At 42.4% G+C, this 20,186-nt stretch overlaps 1 protein-coding gene across 2 annotated transcripts in view; it reads right to left on the bottom strand.

The window, feature by feature from the left end:
* Window positions 1-444: 444 nt before the first annotated feature.
* The window catches only part of ZDHHC14 (zinc finger DHHC-type palmitoyltransferase 14), a 328,904-nt gene continuing 309,162 nt past the window's right edge, over window positions 445-20,186 (bottom strand). Inside the window, exon 9 of one of the 2 annotated variants that reach the window (XM_037820387.1) lies at window positions 445-3,093. In XM_037820387.1, coding sequence (XP_037676315.1) covers window positions 2,692-3,093 — 402 coding nt within the window. In that variant the 3' untranslated portion in view covers window positions 445-2,691. The remainder of the gene's footprint in view (window positions 3,094-20,186) is intronic. The other variant, XM_037820396.1, reaches the window with a different exon arrangement.

The following is a 20,186-nucleotide window of genomic DNA, read 5'->3' as shown; positions in this document are numbered from 1 at the left end:
ATGCAATCAACCCGTAACACACTGACACAACTGAGAAATATCAAGGTCTACTCAGCCGCAGCTAGATGGAATTAAAAAAAAAAAAAAAAATACCTCAGTTAATGGAAATGCAGACCCATCACCAAGCAAGTGCCCTGGGGAGATCACATCCCTCCCACCTACCAGGAAGAAGGGAGCTACTGGGAACGTAAGCCTTTTTCCTCAGACTCTCGGTTCTTTTCCAAGCCTCAGAATAAAGGACTGTGGACATCTTTCTGGTTTGGGTTTTTAAGAAGTTAACTGTTTTAGCAAATTGGCCCATTCGAGTTAATCTCGCTCTTGACCCTTAAATAAGCTTTGGTTCCTTTCCCCCAAATTCCCAATCCACACTTTGATAAATAATGTGAAACGTGTGCAGGGGATGGGGTGGGGAGGGGGGTGGAAGGGGTAATAAGTAAATATTCATTATGGAAAGAAGTGAATAGTGGCCCTTGCTTCTTGTTTTTTTTTCTTAGTGATGTGAGAACAAAGGTTGGTCATGGGAAAGGGCCAACCACTGAATTAGAAAATGCTGGACATGGAAGGGTGTCAAGACATTCTCTTTGTTTTCCAGGTGAGAAAATCGTGGAATGGAGCCTGGTGTCACCCCCTGAGCACCCCTCTTTCTCATCAGGGCCAGCTTGATCTTGGGGCCTCTGGAAGGATGGGAAGAGCAGACAGGGTTCGTGAAGTTGTGCAAAATACCTGTAAGGCTGCGTTGGGGTGTCAGGACCTGCCATTTCCTGCTCACAGGCAACACGGGCAAGGAGCATCACCAAGAGCCGAGGATGGTGAGGTGAGTGTGTGTAGTTGGGTAAGGAGGGGCTCTCGGGTACAAGTAGTTAGGAGACCCCTCCAAATCAAAAAAGGCTACACATAATTTGCCTTTTCCATTTTCAATGCATGTATGCATATGTCAAAGAAAGATGGTTCAAAGATATCCTGATGCAAGCATTCTGTTCTTTTCCAGCACAAATTATTATTTTTTCTCTCTGAAGAGATGGCTTTATTCCAAAGAAAACTTGAAATTGTGTTTGTTTTCTTTCTTTTCTCCTTTCCTTTTTTTTTTATAAAGTGGAAATTCTTTCTCAGGAGAAACAGCTTTTCTCCATACATGCCAATAGTTTGGGGCTTCTTGACCAATGATCAACACATTATCTTTCATAGGGCTGTAAAGTGCAAGAGTGTTATTTTGAACTTGAATAGATTTGGCTGTTGGATTTATCATCTGGAAAGAAGCCAGGGAGAAAGCCTGCTGAGTCTCCTGCAACTGCTTCCAAAGTGACTTACTCCCTAAGTAAGAAGCCAGTGAGTTCCCTTCTAGACTGAAAAGAATGAAGTGGTAATTTTTTTGTTAATTCCATTCTGATTAATGTCTCGGAAAGAGTGATGATCCATATGGTCTTGGCACTTATTTTAAGCTGGTTTCTCCTTCTCGTTCTTCAATACCTTCTCTAGGACCATGTGTTGCCTTCTGAGGTTGGGTGGCACATCAGTATCACGCAGAGCCCAGCAGATGGCCAGGACGGGACCCTCCTCCCTGGGCACAGCCCCCCTCCCACCCCACTGCAGACTAACAGCCTCATGGAAATCTTCAAAGAGAGAAAAAAATAGAAAACAAAAAACAAAAGTTACTCTTTACCTAAGAAATCATCCCATAAATACCCCACAATTCAAAGTTTTCATTTTGGGTGGTTCTTGGATCATTCCTTGCTAGGGATGCTTTAATAAGAACAAACTCTTCCCAGGCCATCCAGATGATTTTGCTTTCATCTAAGCTGTTAAGGAGAACTGTACGCAGATCCAAAATAATAGAGGATGTCATTTTATTGGATGTCCACAGGAAGTTTCATCACATAGAGGTGAAGGCGGTGGCTGGAATGGCACAACACCTTATCTAATCACTAAACAGAAAGTTAAATGATATTTAATGTGATAAAACCCAGCAGCCCTCTGAAGTCTAAGCCTCACCTGCCCAGGTATAATTAAGCCAAATAAATTGACAAGTGATGACAGTGTCCATTAATTAGTCTCAGTCTGTTGCGCTGTCCTCCAGTAAAACAGCCCTGGAAAATTCACAAAATTAAAAAAAAAAAAAGAAAAAGCAGCACTTCCTTTGGAATACCAACACCACTGTAACACATACTGCAGCATGGCATGCAAATCCACATCCGGGCTTTTTTTTTTTCCCTTTAGGTTTGTTTGTTTGTTTTTTTAATTAACAAATGGAATAGCAATTGTCGATTTCAAATATTAGTAGCATAACACTTAATTGCAATTCGGTCTGGCCACGAGTGCCAGAGACCTCAGGTGTGTCTGTCACAAGAGCAGCAAACAGCACAGCATCCAGCGTCCCGCTGGCAGGGGACTCCCCTCTGCCCACCCTTCATATCCCAAAGGCCTGAAAATAGCATCCTCTCTATTTTCGTTTTGTTCAACGCGGTCAGGGTGGGGGAAAAAGAATTCAAAGAAAATAAAGCTGTTAAGCATCTGACCTCTGCCCACCCTCTGCCATCAGGTGTGGCTCCAATTGCGTTCTAAGTGGTCTCTTATCCCAGGCCCCAGAGTCGTCCTTTCCACCGGGCCGCCCTGTGGAGTCTGAGCATCTAGCGGCGTGAGTTGTTTTGCGGGACCGTCCCCTTTGCTCGCGCTGGTGCAAAGGGCCCCGGCGGGTCACACGGAGCTGAGCTTGACCAGGCCGCGCACCGAGTCCTCGTGCAGGGAGTCCTGGCTGGCCAGGCCCAGGACGTGCATGGTGCGGCTGTGCGTGATGGGGCTGCCCGCCGCCAGCATCCTGGGGGGCGAGGGCGCCTCCTCGGGGGTCAGGAACTGGTGGCCCACGTGCTCCTCTTTCAGGGGCAGTATGTCCGCGAGCGCCGCCTCGGAGCTGAGGTTGGGCATGGAGGAGGGCGGCGTGGGCGGGCCCAGCGTCAGGCCGGCGCAGGGGGCTCCGAGGCTGGGCTTGCCCGGCAGGTGCAGCTCGTCGCTGGTGAGGCTGGGCTCGCTCTGCAGCAGGGGCGTGGCCGCGGCCTGCAAAACGAATTTGGTGCTCTGAATGCACTGGTCTTGATCGCACTGGAGAGCAGGAGGGAGCCAGCAAAGAGAAAGTGAGGTGAGACGGGCCGAGGTGGGAAGGGGAGGAGGCAGAGGGGCAGGGGAAGGCGGGATGCGAGAAGAGAAGAACTGGTTAGTGATTCCTCAGTGGGACAGGAGGCAAAGAGCATGCAGGGGAGCCTGTTTCATGGAGATATGCCCAGGAAATTCCAGCACCTGGCACTTAAATAGCCTGCTCCAACTAATACCACCTGCAGGTATCCAGTCTACCCCCAGGGAGCCACACACACAACTGCAGGATATAATACTTGGCCTTGGTACACACGGTGGGTATCACTTAAAGACAACTGTAAGGATAGGGTCACAGGCTTTTGCCGCCTCCATCACTTGGAGGAGACCGTTTCTTGTAGGCTGAGAACCATTTTACCCCATTGTTTTAAAAATACAAGAGCACCCGAAGTTCCCGAGGTTCAGACTGTTCTGCAAAAGTCCTAGAATCGCCTGCTGCTAAATATTCATCAGCTTTAATAGCCATTAATTGAGCTGTGAAAGAGAATGCCAATTCTTTCCTTCTAAACGTTCTTAAATCATATTACTTCTTGGTTCTTTGTTTCAGTTTACTCATTTGCCCAAGGAAAGAACATAAACCACATTTCTAGCCTATTAAATGTGGATCCCTTCTAGCTTTGCAAACCCTTCCTTGAACTATGGGCAAGTTTCAGAATAGCTAGAAGTTGAGCCTGTGGAGTGGAAACTCATTGGTGAGTTTTAGGAGCAGCTTTTCTACAGGATGAAGGGAGAGTAGATGCAGATATTAGCTGAGCATATGACCTTTTGTTCAAGCAATAAACTACAGGCTCAATTCCACTTGTTCAGAAGTTCTTAAAACAACCTTGTTTCCACTCTATGAATGAAGTCCCTGAGGCTCACATGGGTTGGGTGACCTGCTTAAGGATCTCACAGCTAAGAGTATGGGATAGATCCAGAATCTGAACCAGAGATTGCTTGACTGTAAATCTCTTCCCACCTGGATATATAGTAGGCACTTAATAAACGTCACTTGTCTTATTATCCCCTCCTCTTTTTCAGAACTCTAGTGTTGCTAAAGAATTGGATACTGATAGCTTTGAGATTGAGGTGCTTCAACCTCTTCCCACTAAGGGGCACACTCAGAACTTCCATCATACACCCACCACCAGCCACAAAAAACGATCCAAACAATTCAAAACACAGCCTTAAGGGGAGGAGAAATAGTTCTTTTGGAGTTGCAGATCCTTGGACTTTTATTTCACGTTCTCTAGGGTGTGTCATTCCTAGCTAGATGGGTTTCTTTCTAAAATCACCATGGTAGTCCACTCCCCTTTCCTCACCCACTAGCCTGGATGAGAAGGTTGCAGAAGTGAGAGGTGGGCAGTTTCTGAAGAATCCTTTGTCTTTAGAAGTTCAAAGACCTTGATTCCAGGCAAGAGTCAAGCCCATAATGGAGATTTAAAAGGGGAAAGCAAGCCTCTCTAAAGAGAGACTATCTTCACTTTTCTGTCATCCCTTTATCCCAGTCAATGGAACTTCAAACACAGAGAGGAGAGCCTTGGGAGGCTGGAAAGGGGCTGGGCAGTGAATGGAGAGCTCTTGGGATGAGATGAAATGTCATTAAAAATAGTTGAAGGAGGTCGGTTAAGCGTTATTTTGCATTCATTTTCCAACCATCACAAGCTATCAGATGGATTAGCTTGCCTTCTGTGCTCCTGCAGGGAATTTCAGCTCAGGATGTGGAGCTGCAGATCCCTTCTGAGGGGAGATGCTAAGCAATGTGACTGTGAAGGCTACAGACAGCTTTGGTCTGTACAGATTTTGCTCCCACTCCAAAAGAAGGAAACCGGTTCAGACTTGACAGAGCAGAGGAAGAGTAAGAGGAAACCTTACTGATTAAACATTCATCTTCTGGAAACTATCCCAGGGTTTTCAATATATTGTACTTTGCAAAGACTGTGCTATGAAAATCACCACTTAGTATCCTTGATCACAGAGACAGCTGAGCTTCTGCAAGACTTCCATTTCCTGCAGCTCAGCACAGCTCCTGAGCAGGACTGGCCCTTGGTTCAGAGCAGCCTGGCTCTCCATGCAGTTCCCTGTCCTGGATGAGTGAATCTTGTTTTCAACCTTCCCTTCCAGAGTCCTCACTCATCCTAATACCTTCTGTCTACACAATACCCCCAGGTTCAAGAAAAGATGAAATTGCAAATTAGATTTGCTCCTCTCTGGTGACCTGAAGGCAGCCTTTTTTATTGAAAACTAATTTGCAAATTCTATTTTTGGAATCGGCCCACAGAACCTCAGACTGGCTCTGTAGATGCAGAGAAAATCTCCTGTAGAGCTCCAAATGATTTCTAGGCCATGTGGGGCAAACCCTGAGGGAAAGAGGAGGGTACTCCCTGACTCAGCTCTCCACTTCTCCTTCCCTCTGGTGCCCCATCCTGCTCTTTGCTCTCACACCACTCCTCTTCCCTGACCACTTCCCCTCCACCATGCTGGGCCACTGTGCTCACGGGCACCCACCAGAGCCTTCTGGGCTCAAGTGGCTGTTAATTCGGGTCAATTAGTTTCTTGCAGCTTGTGTTCACTGGGTACGGTCAAGGTGGAGTTTGAAGTGCCTTTTGAGACTTTAAGCCACAAACATCACCTTGCTGACTTAAAACCAAGACATCTGGTGCCCATGGGTGGATTTACTGTGGAGCTCATGAAGCTTAAGCTTCAGGGTCCCTTACTTGCACAGCCCCCTTCCAAGCCCTTGTTCCCAAAACACTTTTTTCTTAAAGAGGGTCCCCCCCAAATGTGTATGAGTCAGGCCCCTCCAACCTGCACCCACTTTGGCACAAACCTACTGATGCATGGCTGCAGCCAAACTTAGGGCTTGCTGAGAACCTTAACCAGCTCTGTGCGCAGCCTCATTGGCCAGGACCCCAAGGCAAATGCTTTTCTAGTTTCTCAGGGTCAAAGTTTAAGGATTTAATATGTGAAAGAGAAAACTGAATCTACACTACTTAATTACAAAAAAAAACTGGAAGTCACTCTCCAGAAATCTCTGCAAAATGACTTGTGTTAACTGACTCTAAAGCACCTTTTCCACATAGATTTCTTTAACCATCTTAAAGCATTACTTGGAAAAGCTAGTTATCAAATTTGTTTGGAACGGAAAGTGGCCTCGAATTGTCAAAAATATTCTAAAAAAGAAAAACAAAGTAGGAGGACTTCCACTTCCAGACTTTGAAGCCTACTATAAAGCCACAGCAGTCAAAACAACACGGTATTGTCACACAGATAGACATATTGATCAATGGAATTGAATTGAGAGTTTGGAAACAGACCCCAAGTCTATGGTCGACTGATTTTTGATAAGGCCCCCAAATCCACTGAACTGGGACACAACAGACTCATCAACAAATGGGGCTGGGAGAACTGGATAGCCATATCTAAAAGAATGAAATAGGACCCCTACCTCACACCCTTTACAAAAATTAACTCAGAGTGGATCAAAGACCTCAATATAAGAGACAGCACAATAAAACCCTTAGAAGATAATGTAGGGAAACATCTTCAAGACCTAGTATTAGGGGGTAGTTTCTTAGACCTTACACCCAAAGCACAAGCAACAAAAGAAAAAACAGATCAATGGGAACTCCTCAAAATCACAAGCTTCTATGCCTCAAAAGATTTTGTCATAAAGGTGAAACTATATATCTGATAAGAGACTGAGATCCTGCATATATAAAAGAAATCCTATAATGCAACAATAGTACAAACAACCCAATTATAAAATGGGCAAAAGATATGAAAAGGCATTTTTCCAAAGAGGTAATACAAATGGCTAAAAACATATGAAAAAAATGTTCATCTTCACTAGCTATTAGGGAATGCCAAACAAAACCACAAAGAGATACCTTCTCACACCAATGAGAATGGCTGCCATTAAGCAAACAGGAAACAACAAATGCTAGAGAGGATGTGGAGAAATTGGAACTCTTATTCATTGCTGGTGGGACTGTATAATGGTACAGCTGCTGTGTAAGACAGTTTGGCGGTTTCTCAGAAAACTAGGTATCAAATTACCCTATAATCTGGCAATTCCACTTCTTGGTATATACCCAGAAGATCTGAAAGCAGTGACATGAACAGACATTTGTACACTGATGTTCACAGCAGCATTGTTCACAATTGCCAAGACATGGAAACAATCCAAGTGTCCTTCAACAGATGAGTGGATAAATAAAATATGGTATACACATACGATGGAATACTGTGCAGTAGTATGAAAGAACAAGACCCTGAAGCATATGGCAACTTGGATGAACCTTGAAGAGATAATGTTGAGTGAAATAAATCAGACACAAAAAGAGAGAGATGCTATGTTACCACCACTGTGAACTCCCTGAACAATGAAAAATCACAGTCTTATTGTGCTGGTTTGAATGTATTATGTCCCCCAGAAAAAGCCATATTCTTTGATGCAGTCTTGTGGGGCAGACATAATAGTGGGGATTAAGTTGGAACTTTGGATTAGGTTGTTTGCATGAAGATGTGCCCCACCCAGCTGTGGGTGGTGACTCTGGTGGGATACTCCCATGGAGGTGTGGCCCCACCCATTCAGGGTGGGACTTGATCAGTGGAGCCATATAAAACATGCTGACTCAAAGAGATTGAATGGGGTGTGCAGCTGTGAGTGATGTTTTGAAGAAGAGCAAGCTTGCTAGAGAGGAATGTCCTGGGAGAAAGCCATTTTGAAACCAGAACTTTGGAGCAGATGCCAACCACGTGCCTTCCCAGCTAACAGAGGTTTTCCGGACACCATTTGCCATCCTCCAGTGAAGGTACTTGATTACTGATGTGTTACCTCGGACGCTTTATGGCCTTAAGACTGTAACTTTATAGCCAAATAAAACCCCTTTTTATAAAAGCCAGTCCATCTCTGGTGTTTCGCATTCTGCAGCATTAGCAAACTAAGGCACTTATAATGTAGAATATCAAGGACCTGGTGATGGACAGAAGCTAGTGAAGGGGAAATGATAACCTAAAACGTACAGATATGTTATGAGGGTGAATTTAAAGGTATGGAAATGGATAGAGGTGGTGATTGTTTGTTAATGGGATTATAAGTATCAGAGCTGCACTGGAGCCAAACAGGATTGAAAGGGGTTGTTTAAATGCATGTATTCCACAGGTCAGCATTACAAATAATAGATAGGTGCTTGCATGATATACTTCTAAGGTATGACACTAGTAGAGAGAGTTGACAGCAGAACAGTATATGGGAAAAATCTACCCATTGCATATGAGGGACTATAATTAATAGGAATACCTTACGAGTACCACACAAATACTAGGGACAAATAATTAGGGGCTGAAAAGAGCTATGGGGTGTTTTGGGTCATGAGAATTGTTCAAAATGGAGAGTGATGACGATTGTACAACTAAGTGATGATAATGTGAGATACTGATCGATTATCGTGGACAGAACATATGCTATGTGAACTTAGGAGCCCCTACTTTGTAAGTCAAGTCCTCAATCTTGAGGCTTTCTCTTGTGAAACTCATGGTTGTAAAATGGAGGCTAAGCCTGCCTATAATTATGCCTAGAAGTCACCTCCAGGGAACCTCGTTTGTTGCGCAAATGTGGACCTTCTCTCTATAAGCCAAATTCTATAAATAAATTCATCACTTGCCCCCTGATGTGGGACAGGACCCTCCAGGAGAATGAGTCTCCCTGGTGATGTGGGACATGGATTCCAGGAATGAGCCTGACCATCAAGGGTTAAGAATGCCTTTTTGACCAAAAGGGGAAAAGAAAGACAACAAACTAAGGTTTCAGTGGTAAGAGAATTCAAATAGAGTCAAGAGGCTGTCCTGGAGGTTACTCCTATGCAAGCTTCAGCTAGATATGCCGAATGGCCATAGCATGAAAGCCCAAGTCAACAGGAGTCCTGAAAACCCTAAGGAATACCCAGGTCCCTATCTGAGACTCTATAAAAGTTTCACTCACTAAGTTTATTCTTCCAAAACTTAACTCTTCTAGAGAACTCCTATGTCAGCTAAGTCCCCAAACCCAGAGGCAATAACCTCTTCAAGAACATCAACCAGATGCGCCCCCTTTTCCCATAACGTTAAACACCCCTTTTCAACATGAACAAGTTAGTGTGGTCACTGCCTGGATATCCCTGAAGATCGGGAACGTGATTAAACTAGAGGAAGGGGTAGCAACAGACAAGATAGAATTTAACAAAGGATTATGAATATTGAATCTCTATATAATTTTCTTTTTCTTAGTTGCTGGGGTATTAGAATAGCTAGAAGGAAAGAACTGAAATGGTGGAGCTGTAATGCATAACATTCTTTGAAATTTGCTAACTAGTTAAATTGCACTTGGAAAGTTATCACTTCTATGTATATCACTGCTATGTGGAATATGTTATATTCCATAATTTTTAAAATGATAAAAAATAAAAATACAAGAACATTACTGCCTTCCCAAGTGTAGTTATGGATACTACTTCCCGTTACAGAGATTGCCTTTGTATTAATAATTAACCTACTGTCTGCCCCCTCCTGCCTCCACAGTTCACCTGGGTCCATCCAACCCAAATCCCTCTCATATCCCATGACTGTGAAAAGTTTGCCACGTTCAGACTGATTTCTGTTTGGAAGACCAGTTCCATTTGCGGGCACATGGAGACCAGGCTTTCTCCTATAGGCTATCCCCCATGTGGGTCTCCGATTAGCTCTTAACAGGACAATGCAATGACTCCATCCTCTGGAATATATACTTCTCATATTAACTTTTCCTGTTTGAACACAGGAAAAAAAAATCAGACAGCCAATGATTTGGGGAGATCTTATCTTTAAAAAAAAAAAAACGTTCCCCTGAGGATGGGTTGATAAACCCCCATGATTGCCATTTCCACCTAGAACTTGTGGGTGGAGGAAATGGCCAGTATTTTCAGCTTACTGTGGAGCTGCCCAATGAACCATATTCTTACACCTCTTTTTTTTTTTTTTTAACCTTGGCTTCTAATTCTCATTTGCCCATTTCTTATTGATTTTTCTTCCAGGCCTCATCAATCTCTTCTCCTCCCCCCCACCATCCATTCCTTTCATCACTTTCCCTCCCTCTCCTTTTTTCCTTTCTTCTTTTCCTTCCCCCCTCTTTTCTCTCACCTTGAACTTTTTTTTACTCCTCGCGCTCTGCTGAGCTCTCTGGCTTTCCTTCAATGTCCCTTCTATCTTCAACCAGTAGAGGGAGCTATTATCACTCACTGTTTTCTCTGACCACTAGGCGGCAGTGTTTATATTCCAGCACCAACACCCAGTAAGTCCTCAGGCATATTTTATCAAACCAGTTATATAATCTTAAGGAAAAGCAAATAAGACCCAGATCCTTGAGAGTGACAGTCCGTCTACTACGAACAACACACAGAGATGGTGGCTCATGTTTTCATTCCAAAACGACCCTTTAAGAGTTCATATTTATCAAATATCAGTTTGGACCGTATGAAACTGCCATGTTTTTAGGTCATGAATTGGCCAAATGCCGAATACTAAAAGAATAGAAGCTTGATCTCTAGTAAGAGCATCCACAAAAAACCTTTCTGCTGGCAGCATAAAAATAATACTGTCTGGAGTGCCAAAGCATTTGCTGTAGTTGCAACATGTCACCATGACAGATAATTTACTACCCAAATGGAGTGCTGGCATTTAACTTGCAAATAAATTTATGGCTTCAGATGTTCTGATGTCACACACATTATTACTTAATGCCATAATTTAAAAACACCACAGAAATAATTTGCTTTTTGTTTCTGCAGATTTTCAAATAAAACGGCTCATGTTGGAATATATTTTACTTTACCCTAGCTGACTTCTTGTCTGGAATACATCTACTATACAGAATAAATGTTAGGAGTTCCCTGGACGGTTTAATCTAGAATTAAGAATAAATAAAATTATTTATTTCTTTTGCTCCAATTCTGTCAAAAGTATTCAAGTTGGGCATTGTTTATTTCTGCCTGGTTGTCAGGCTGTGTTCTGTGGTTTTATGAATGTTCATTTACAGTTATAAAACCAATACTATCTTCTAAAGCTCACCTAAAATATAGCTTGAGGTTAGCAGAACTTCCTTTTATTTAACATTATCATTTACATTTGCTAAAATTACTTTTTCTAGTATATTTGAATTTTTCAGATTATGCATGGAGAGTTTGTCTGCAATACCAGTTCAAGAAATCATGCAACGGCTAAGTTTAGTCTTGATTTGATATTGGATTAGGGGGGATTTAAAATAGTAGGTTAAGTAAATATAGTAAATAATTTTCAAAAAAAAATTCCAACTATGTACTACATTACTAAATCTGCATTTAGTACCATGATCTCAACAGATCTTTGTAGCTATGAGTGCCAGATATAAATAGAAACTATGACCTGATGCTTATAGAATTTAAATCATTTGACAGACACATAAGATACGCACACTAAAATCTAGACCACACCTGACAGCATGACTGCATGCAAGCATTTCCACAGAAAGAACTTCAAAGTTATACAATAATAAAAGCCAACAATGAGGAAAATAGGAATAATGAAAATATAATCCTCAGCTAGCACTGGGGATGTCTGCACATAATTCTAGCACAGTGACAAAGGCTGTATCTGGGGTTACATGCACCATTTTAATATGTTAGATATAATTTCATTACTTCTCTACCATTTCTTCCTCAGAAATTTCAGTAGAGAAAAGACCACATGGGCACTAAGTAACTACTACTCCTCCCAATTTATGTGAGATAGGAAATTAATGGTGAATTTTACCATTTTTTGAGATAATAAATAAGACCTCAGTAGGTACTTTGATGCTAGTTATCTATCAATATTTACCTAATTTTGCTGTCCTGCAATATCAGGGTGTTTAAGTCTTATAAAACCTTTAGCTATAATATCTAAAATATTGCCTATTTCCCTAGAAATACATCCCTGTCACTCAGGAAATACCTTTCTGACCTGGACATTGGTTCTAAAATAGAATGGTAAACACAACTCTGACCAAAGATACCTAGGACCTCTTTCCTACAACTTGACTTTTCTTTGCAAAGGAAAATGCCGAATCTGGTGCTGAATCTAATACGTCACAAAATGTTCTTCCTTCAAGGCAAGCACTGGAAATGATTTTAGGTCACAGAATCATGTCTCATGGCTAATTTGCTATTTATTGTCAGTGGGATGGGTAGCAAAAGTGTGTGTCTGGGGCATATGACCAGCAGTGGCTACAACATGTTATCTAATAATGGACACAAGGCATCACCTATCAAGAACGATACATAGCTGATACCGGACTAGTTGTTCCTCTGTATACAGCTATAAATGGGCCAAAATATATGAGGCAAATGTTTTCAAGTAGTGGACAACAAACAGCACAAGACTGTAATCCCTGGGAGAAGGAACATTCACAAGGTATGTCTCATGATCACTCAGCTCTTTGCTTGGGGGGCAATTTCCAAGCCACACAGAGCCCAAGTCTGAGCAGAGAACAGCAGTCCTGCTGGCTGAAGAAGCAGAGATAAGAGTCTGAAGAAGCTTAAGTGGCTGGAATCTGTATGAGGGGCATTGGAGAAGAGGGAACTGTACAGAGAAAGGGTCCAGAAGTGCTTGTGGGGATCCCCACAAGTCTGTAGCCAAGGATTGGGCTGTGCATGTGCAGAGTGAACTAAATGTAAAGGCTCATCAGATAGCAGCTACGATGCGGCTGAGAGAGGAACCGAGATATGAGAGGATGAGAAACAGTGTTGCAGGACCTTTTTCTCAACACCTCCAACAACTTGTTAACTTCCCTGGCATCCAGCTGAGACCTCACAAAGGTGCCTCAAGAGTAAGAACCATGACCCAAGACCTATTTGAGACCCACCTAACAAAGCCTAAATCCAAGCCCTGAGAAGATCTGGAAGGAAGCAGAATTCAGAGGATGAGTTCTTTCAAATTAGAGAGGCCTGGAAAACATCTTGGAATTTCCACAGTTCTGTACTAACAAATATAATACCAAGTCTATTTAAGTTCAAGGTGATTAGTCAGTCAATGAACAGAACTGAACTAAAACAATCAACACTCTTCAGAGGAAGATAACAGAATTCAGAGTCTCTACAATGTATTATCCCAAAAGTCCAGTATTCAATTAAAAAAATCAATAAACATACAAAGAAATAGGAAAACATGACCCATAGTCAAGGAAAAAAGTGAGCAATAGACATCAAACCTGAAATAGTCTAGATGGACTTAGTGGGCCAAGACTTTAAAACAATATTATAATTGTATTCAAATAATTAAAGAAAAACATGGTCTCAATGCATAAACAGAGAATCTCAGCAGAGAAATAAAATTATAGAAAAGAACCAAATTCTAATTCACTGGATTAGTTTAACAGTAGATTGGAGATGGCAGAAGAAAGACTCATGAATGTGAAGACAGATAAAAAGAAATGATCAGATCTGAATAACTGAGAAAAGAGTTGGGAAAAAAATGAATAGTGCCTCAAGAACTTATCCTCTGAGAAAATATCAAATGTAATCAGAAGAGTGAAATAGGGGCAGAAAATTGTTTTGAAGAAATAATGACTAAAAATGTCCCAATTTGATTAAAAATGTTAATTTTCAGATCCAAAAGCTCAATGAACTCCAAGTAGGATAACTCTAGAGCACACACACCTTTGGACCTGATCAACAGCTTACTTGGGTACAGATATATTTCCATCTGGACAAAGCTTTTGCTTGATTCTGTCATAGACTAGCCTGAAGTACTGCAAAGATGATTTTGGCTTAGGGGGTAACCAGTAGAGATTTTTTTTTTAAAAGCATTATTTCATTTTGTCATTGATTAACACTGTCACCTGTTTCTAAGCAGAAACTGAAAATGCTCCAAAGACATCGGCCTGGTCAAGTTGTAGGTTAGATTATGGAAAGGACATGCCTTCAGTCCCATAGCCTGGTTTTGTGACTGACCATGGCAAATTAACCATTCCTCTGCAGAGAAAAGCCTGTGTGGTGAGGTTTGCTCAGCCCTGGGAGGACCCACTCCACTCCACCAAAAGACCTGCTCTCCTGAAAGACATATGGTAGGGTGTTTAAGAGGAGCACTTTTATTGGAGTCAGACTGCCAAAGAGGAAATCCCAGCTCAGCCACCAATTAGCTTTGTCATATGTTTAACCTCTCTGAGTCACAGTCTCCTCACAGGGACAGCTGGAATATTCATATTGTATGCTTCTGTAAGGAATAAATGAGATAATAAAGTATGTAAAGCATTTGACCCAGTGCCTGGCACATAGCGCGTTCTCTCTCTCTCTCTCTCTCTTTTCAATTTAACCAATACCTACTGAATGCCAGTAATCACTATTGTAGACACTGAGGAGATAGTGCTGAACAAACAGCACTGAAGTACTCAAATATTAGCCATTGTTATTATAAGTCTGAAAATGTTTTTAATAGAGGGCAAAATCTTTCATTTGCAATTGAAATTCATATATCCCTGGAATTTTGCTTAAATTTCCCTTAAGGTCTAAATGATCAATAACAGAGCTTTTCCTAAGAGCAGATTTCGATGTAGGGAGCGAGAATGAGGATAATGGGTTGTGGGGACTGATAGGATGTGGGAGGAAAATCCCTGTACATACAGTAAGCTCCTGTAAATGTTTCCTTATTGAGGTGCAGAATAGCACAGAATTAAGGGCATGGTCTCTGGGGTCAGAGTGCAAAGTTTGTTTTAGGCACATTTACTCAAGCTCTCTGTGCCTCAGTTTTTTCATCTGTAAAATGGAGATAATCTAGTCCCAGCCTCAAAGGATTCTTATGAGGGTTAGCATAGGTTGTCTATGTATGTAAGAGGTTTGGAACAGCATCTGGAATAAGGTAAACACTATGTCAGTGTGAGCAGAAATGAACCGGAAAGAGAAGAATGGGTGGATACGCATCAAGCTTCATTTCTGCTTGGTGCCAGCCCTGCCTGCACATGACTGTTTCCTGTCTCCATAGTCCTGTTAACACTGTACACTCACAACAGGGGCCCATAAAGAACAACTGAAGTCATATAAATGCACATTCTCTAGATGCTTCAATGGCCTCTAACTGCACAGTAGGATGGAACATTATCTGGCATGGTGCTGACTGGCCCTTTGACAAGGCTGCACAGGCTGGTTGCAGCAGCCCTGGAAGACAGACTCTGCACAGTGGGACCTGCACTGGAGGGGATCCTGAAGGTCAACAGAAGGTCAACATTCAGCCCCTCCCACAAATGATGTAATCCCTTGCGTGACATCAATGGAAGGTGCTCAGCATCCCCAGCCTGATTCTCTCTGCGGTGGAGCCTGTTGTCCTCCACAAGCTCCAGGTGTTTGCCATTCCCTCCTCGGACTCAGCAGGCCGGGAGCCCCTGGCCCACCCCCTGGTCCTAGTTCTGTCCTGTGGGCCACACTGAATGCATCTCATTCTTCTCCCCTGTGAGAGCTTTCAGATCCTGCCTCTCCTGCAGTGGGGCACGCCCAGCAGTTGGTGGGAACTGTGGGGCCAAAGAGGTTTCTCCCAGCTTTAAACATAGTGTAAACAGGGTTTCTCACAGCAAATGCAGCACAGTGAGATAGAAAGGGCACCACTCCAAGGCAGTTAGGCTGTATAATTTTGCTTTTGAATTTAGCTGTCAATGAGGATCCCATTTACTTTGTCATTGGTAACGGTTTCTATGTAATCAAATGCGTACTTGGGAATTCTTCTGAAGTGAGAAAACTTAACCCACGGATCATTTCTAAAATGTAATGAAATTTTCATGAATGCTCAACTTAATTAATGAAGTTGACATATTCATGTGCCTCATAGACCCTGAACATTTATTACTTTTGATTTTGCAGTTTTCTTTTCATGTTCTAGAGCCTATAATTTTCTTTTTCACATCTTAAAAACTGTCATAGCCCCTGGGAAAGCTCGCAGGCACTTTGCCAATAGCGTATAATGATAAAAAGGCCCTGATCTCTGATCTTATGGCTCATGGATTTATTTTATTCTACCAAGGTAATGCCTAATGGAGCCACTTTGCCATTTCACTGCACCAAAGAGAACCCCTTCCCTCCAGTTCCTAGTTCCACATTCAGACTGGAGCCTTTTGAAGATGTGGCAAAACTGGAAGAAGGAAGGAATGATGAAAGGAAGCAAGGAACAAACTAATATTTGTTAAGAACCTTCCACAGGGAGTCCCTGTGAGAACTTTCACATATATTCAATTGAGTAACAGACACCTGTTAACAGCCTTACGTTATAAATTGCTGATGGGACAATGACACAGACAGAACTCCAGCAATTCTAACCACAATCCAGGGAGGTGAACATTATTATCCCCATCTTCATTTGTATAGTTTAAGGTTTGTAGAAATTAAGTGACTTGTCCAGGATCACACAGCTACAAGGTGACAGAGCTGGTTCTCAAGCCCTGGCCCTTTGATCCCAAATCCCACTTTCTCTCTACTTCACTCTGTGTAGAGCACTTAAGTCTATGTGCAAACTTCTCCTTCAGTTATCTTTCAGAATTATCATATTCTATTACCCTCACTTGTATCCAATGAGACCATGAAACTTGGTTTGACCCCAATGGGGAAGAACTGGCAGGGGTGGGGAGGAGAGGTTAGGAAAACATAATAAATGCTGATTCCAAAAATAATCTTGCAGATTGTAATATCAAAGTGGAGTAATATGTCAGATGACAAAGGTGAGCAAATCTCATTTTTTTTTTTAAATGCCAAAGTGACTGATAGTTCTAGGATAACTAAGGACACTGATTTGCATCTCTGCTATTGCAAAGTGAATTCCTATTCATCAAGTCATTCCTTCATAAACATGGGGAAGAAACCTTCTCTGAGCTCTATATCCAGTGCCCTGCTGGGCATCTCCTCACCACCAAATCCACATGCCTAAAACTGAAATTGGCCTCCCCCTAACTTGCACCTCCACCTGTATTTCCCATTGTTGAGTTGTATGATCATCACCGAGCTGAAAGGCTAGCAGGCCTCCCAGACTGCCCTGCTCCCAAACCTCCATATTTATTCAACCTCCAAGTCCTATGCTGTTGCTTCCTCTCGTCTGGACCTTCCTCTGCTGTCCTGGTCAGCCCCTCTTTGTCACTAGGACTACAGCAAGGGCCTTCTTCTGATCTTCCCACCCCACCTTGCTCCCAGGTCTCCTCCACTGCTGCCAGCTTGAGATACTCTGCATGAAAATCTGATCAATTTAAAGCTCTGTAGGGCCTCCCTGCCATTTACAGAACAAAATCCAAGCTTGTTATAAGGCACCCAGGGCCCTCATCACCTTCCTCTCCTGCCTGCAACACCTCCTTTGCAGTCTACACAGAGCTTCTGCATTTGCTCTGCTTGGAATGCCCCTTTGCCACTTTGGGATACTAAATTATTGCAACTAATCTTTTAACATTTAGCTCAGATGTCATCTCCTCCAGGAAACGGCCTGCAACATAAGTGCTGCTTTTTAGAGTTCCCACAACCCCCAGACATGCATATCCCAGCATATTCTGTTGAAATTCTCTGAGATATATCTGTTTCTCTGAATAGAACGTGCAAGTTGAGCCAAACTGACTCAGGTGTTTCAAGATAAAAGAAATCTTTGTGCTAAAGCAAAAAAAAAAAAAAAAATAGTTCAAAATCATTACATATAACTGAAACTTCTGGAAGAGTCAAAGAGGATTTGAAGGCTATGGTGATGGTTTTCAAAACTAGCTGCCTATTAAAATCACCTCCAGAACCATTAACAATACACATGTTTGGGCCCCATGGGTGATTCTGACTTAACTAGTTATTGGCACTGGGATTCCAATGCACAGCCCCCAACACCGAGACCCAGTGGATTACAGGAAGCTAACTCCTTTGCTCCCCAAAGTAAGGGCCAAAGTCTGACAAGGTTAATCTGACACCCACTTGACTTCTGAAAGAGGGCTTTCTGAGTTGAAACCTGAAACACGGCATGTAATGGAAAGCACCAGGTCTTGGAACCACTAGCTGTGTGACTTTGAGCAAGCCGTTAATATTTTAAAGCTTCAGTTGCATCCTTTGTAAAATGAGGATACCTTGCAGGTTGTTGAGATTAAATGAGATGATCTTTGTAATAATGACATCAATATTAGTAACACTTATATAAAACTTCCTATATCCTAGGAAGCTAGGGGTGATTATTACCCTCCATTTGCAAATGAGGAAACCGAGTCCCAGAGATGTCAAACAGCTAGTGACAGTACCTGGATTTGAACCTAGGCAGTATGGCTCCAAAGTCCCTATAAAGCACTGAACATACCACATAGCACAAAAAGAACACCCAATAAATGGCAGTTGTCATTATTATTGACTCTGCTAACTGTAAAGAGTGACAAACCCCAGCAGAGACCCACTTAACCACTGTATAGTTCCATAGCAAATAAACTTGGTTCTACTTCTGGAACTGCCTGCAATTCACCTTGTAATTCTGACTAACTCAGGGTGAAGGATTTGTGCATTGGTTTCCACATCTGTCTAATTGGTGATTGGAACACCAGGACTTTTTTATTGACTGTGTGTGCTCTAGCTCTTTTTAAAAGGAAGTAAGTAAATAAAGAGGAAGACAGGATTGCTTGGCAAATTGTGGAATCTACTGCTCTCTTAGTGATGGGGTCAGGCTTTCAAGGCAGCAGAGGGTAGAAGCCCTGGGTGTCTCATGCTGCACTAGACTTGAAAGTCTGAAGGGTTTCCATGGTTCCTTCTGGCCAGGCACCGCATGCCTTGTTGTGTTGGCTCATTTCGCAATGGATTTGTACTTGGTTGGGATGTCTGTTATAGGCAGCCTAAGTAAGTCAAAGAAAGGAATGCTACAATTCGCAGCCCCCCCCCCAAATTAGTTTCATTATCAGTCTTGAAATATTTCATTTCGATGCTCATTTCTCCATACTTTGACATTTCCTGGAAACCACTTGGCATGTATCTTTCTCTTGGCACTAATGTTATTTACAGGGGGAGAAAGCAAAGCAAATGATGCAGGACCTGTAACCCACGCTGGAAGCCACTTTATTAGAGATTCCTGGCTCTCTCAGCTGCAAGAGTTACATACATTTCATAGAATGCTAAAAACAACAACAAACACACAAAAACAAAACAAAACAAAAAACCAAACACCAATTTTTCCCATTCAGGGCTTACCCCAACTGCTTCTTTACTCTCACTGAGTTTCTCGGCTATTCCTTCTCTTTCCCTTCACTTTTAAAAATTGCCTTCATTTTCTTTCTTTTTTCTTTTTTTTAATCTTCATTTTATTGAGATATATTCACATACCACACAGTCATACAAAAGAAATCATACATTCGATTGTTCACAGTACCATTACATAGTTGTACATTCATCACCAAAATCAATCCCTGACACCTTCATTAGCACACACACACAAATAACAAGAATAATAATTAAAGTGAAAAAGAGCAATTGAAGTAAAAAAGAACACTGGGTACCTTTGTCTGTCTGTTTGTTTCCTTCCCTTATTTTTCTACTCATCCATCCATAAACTAGACAAAGTGGAGTGTGGTCCTTATGGCTTTCCCAATCCCATTGTCACCCCTCATAAGCTACATTTTTATACAATTGTCTCTGAGATTCATGGGTTCTGGGTTGTAGTTTGATAGTTTCAGGTATCCACCACCAACTACCCCAATTCTTTAGAACCTAAAAAGGGTTGTCTAAATTGTACGTAAGAGTGCCCACCAGAGTGACCTCTCGGCTCCTTTTGGAATCTCTCTGCCACTGAAGCTTATTTCATTTCCTTTCACATCGCCCTTTTGGTCACGAAGATGTTCTCTGTCCCACGATGCCGGGTCTACATTCCTCCCCGGGAGTCATATTCCACGTTGCCAGGGAGATTCACTCCCCTGGGTGTCTGATCCCACGTAGGGGGGAGGGCAGTGATTTCACCTTTCAAGTTGGCTTAGCTAGAGAGAGAGGGCCACATCTGAGCAACAAAGAGGCATTCGGGAGGAGGCTCTTAGGAACAATTATAGGGAGGCCTAGCCTCTCCTTTACAGC

This window comes from Choloepus didactylus, chromosome 2, assembly GCF_015220235.1.
Source record: "Choloepus didactylus isolate mChoDid1 chromosome 2, mChoDid1.pri, whole genome shotgun sequence".
In the NCBI taxonomy this organism is placed as follows: Eukaryota; Metazoa; Chordata; class Mammalia; order Pilosa; family Megalonychidae; genus Choloepus; species Choloepus didactylus.
The sequence above is the reverse complement of the archived record's forward strand: the minus strand, read 5'-3'. Positions and strand labels throughout refer to the sequence as shown.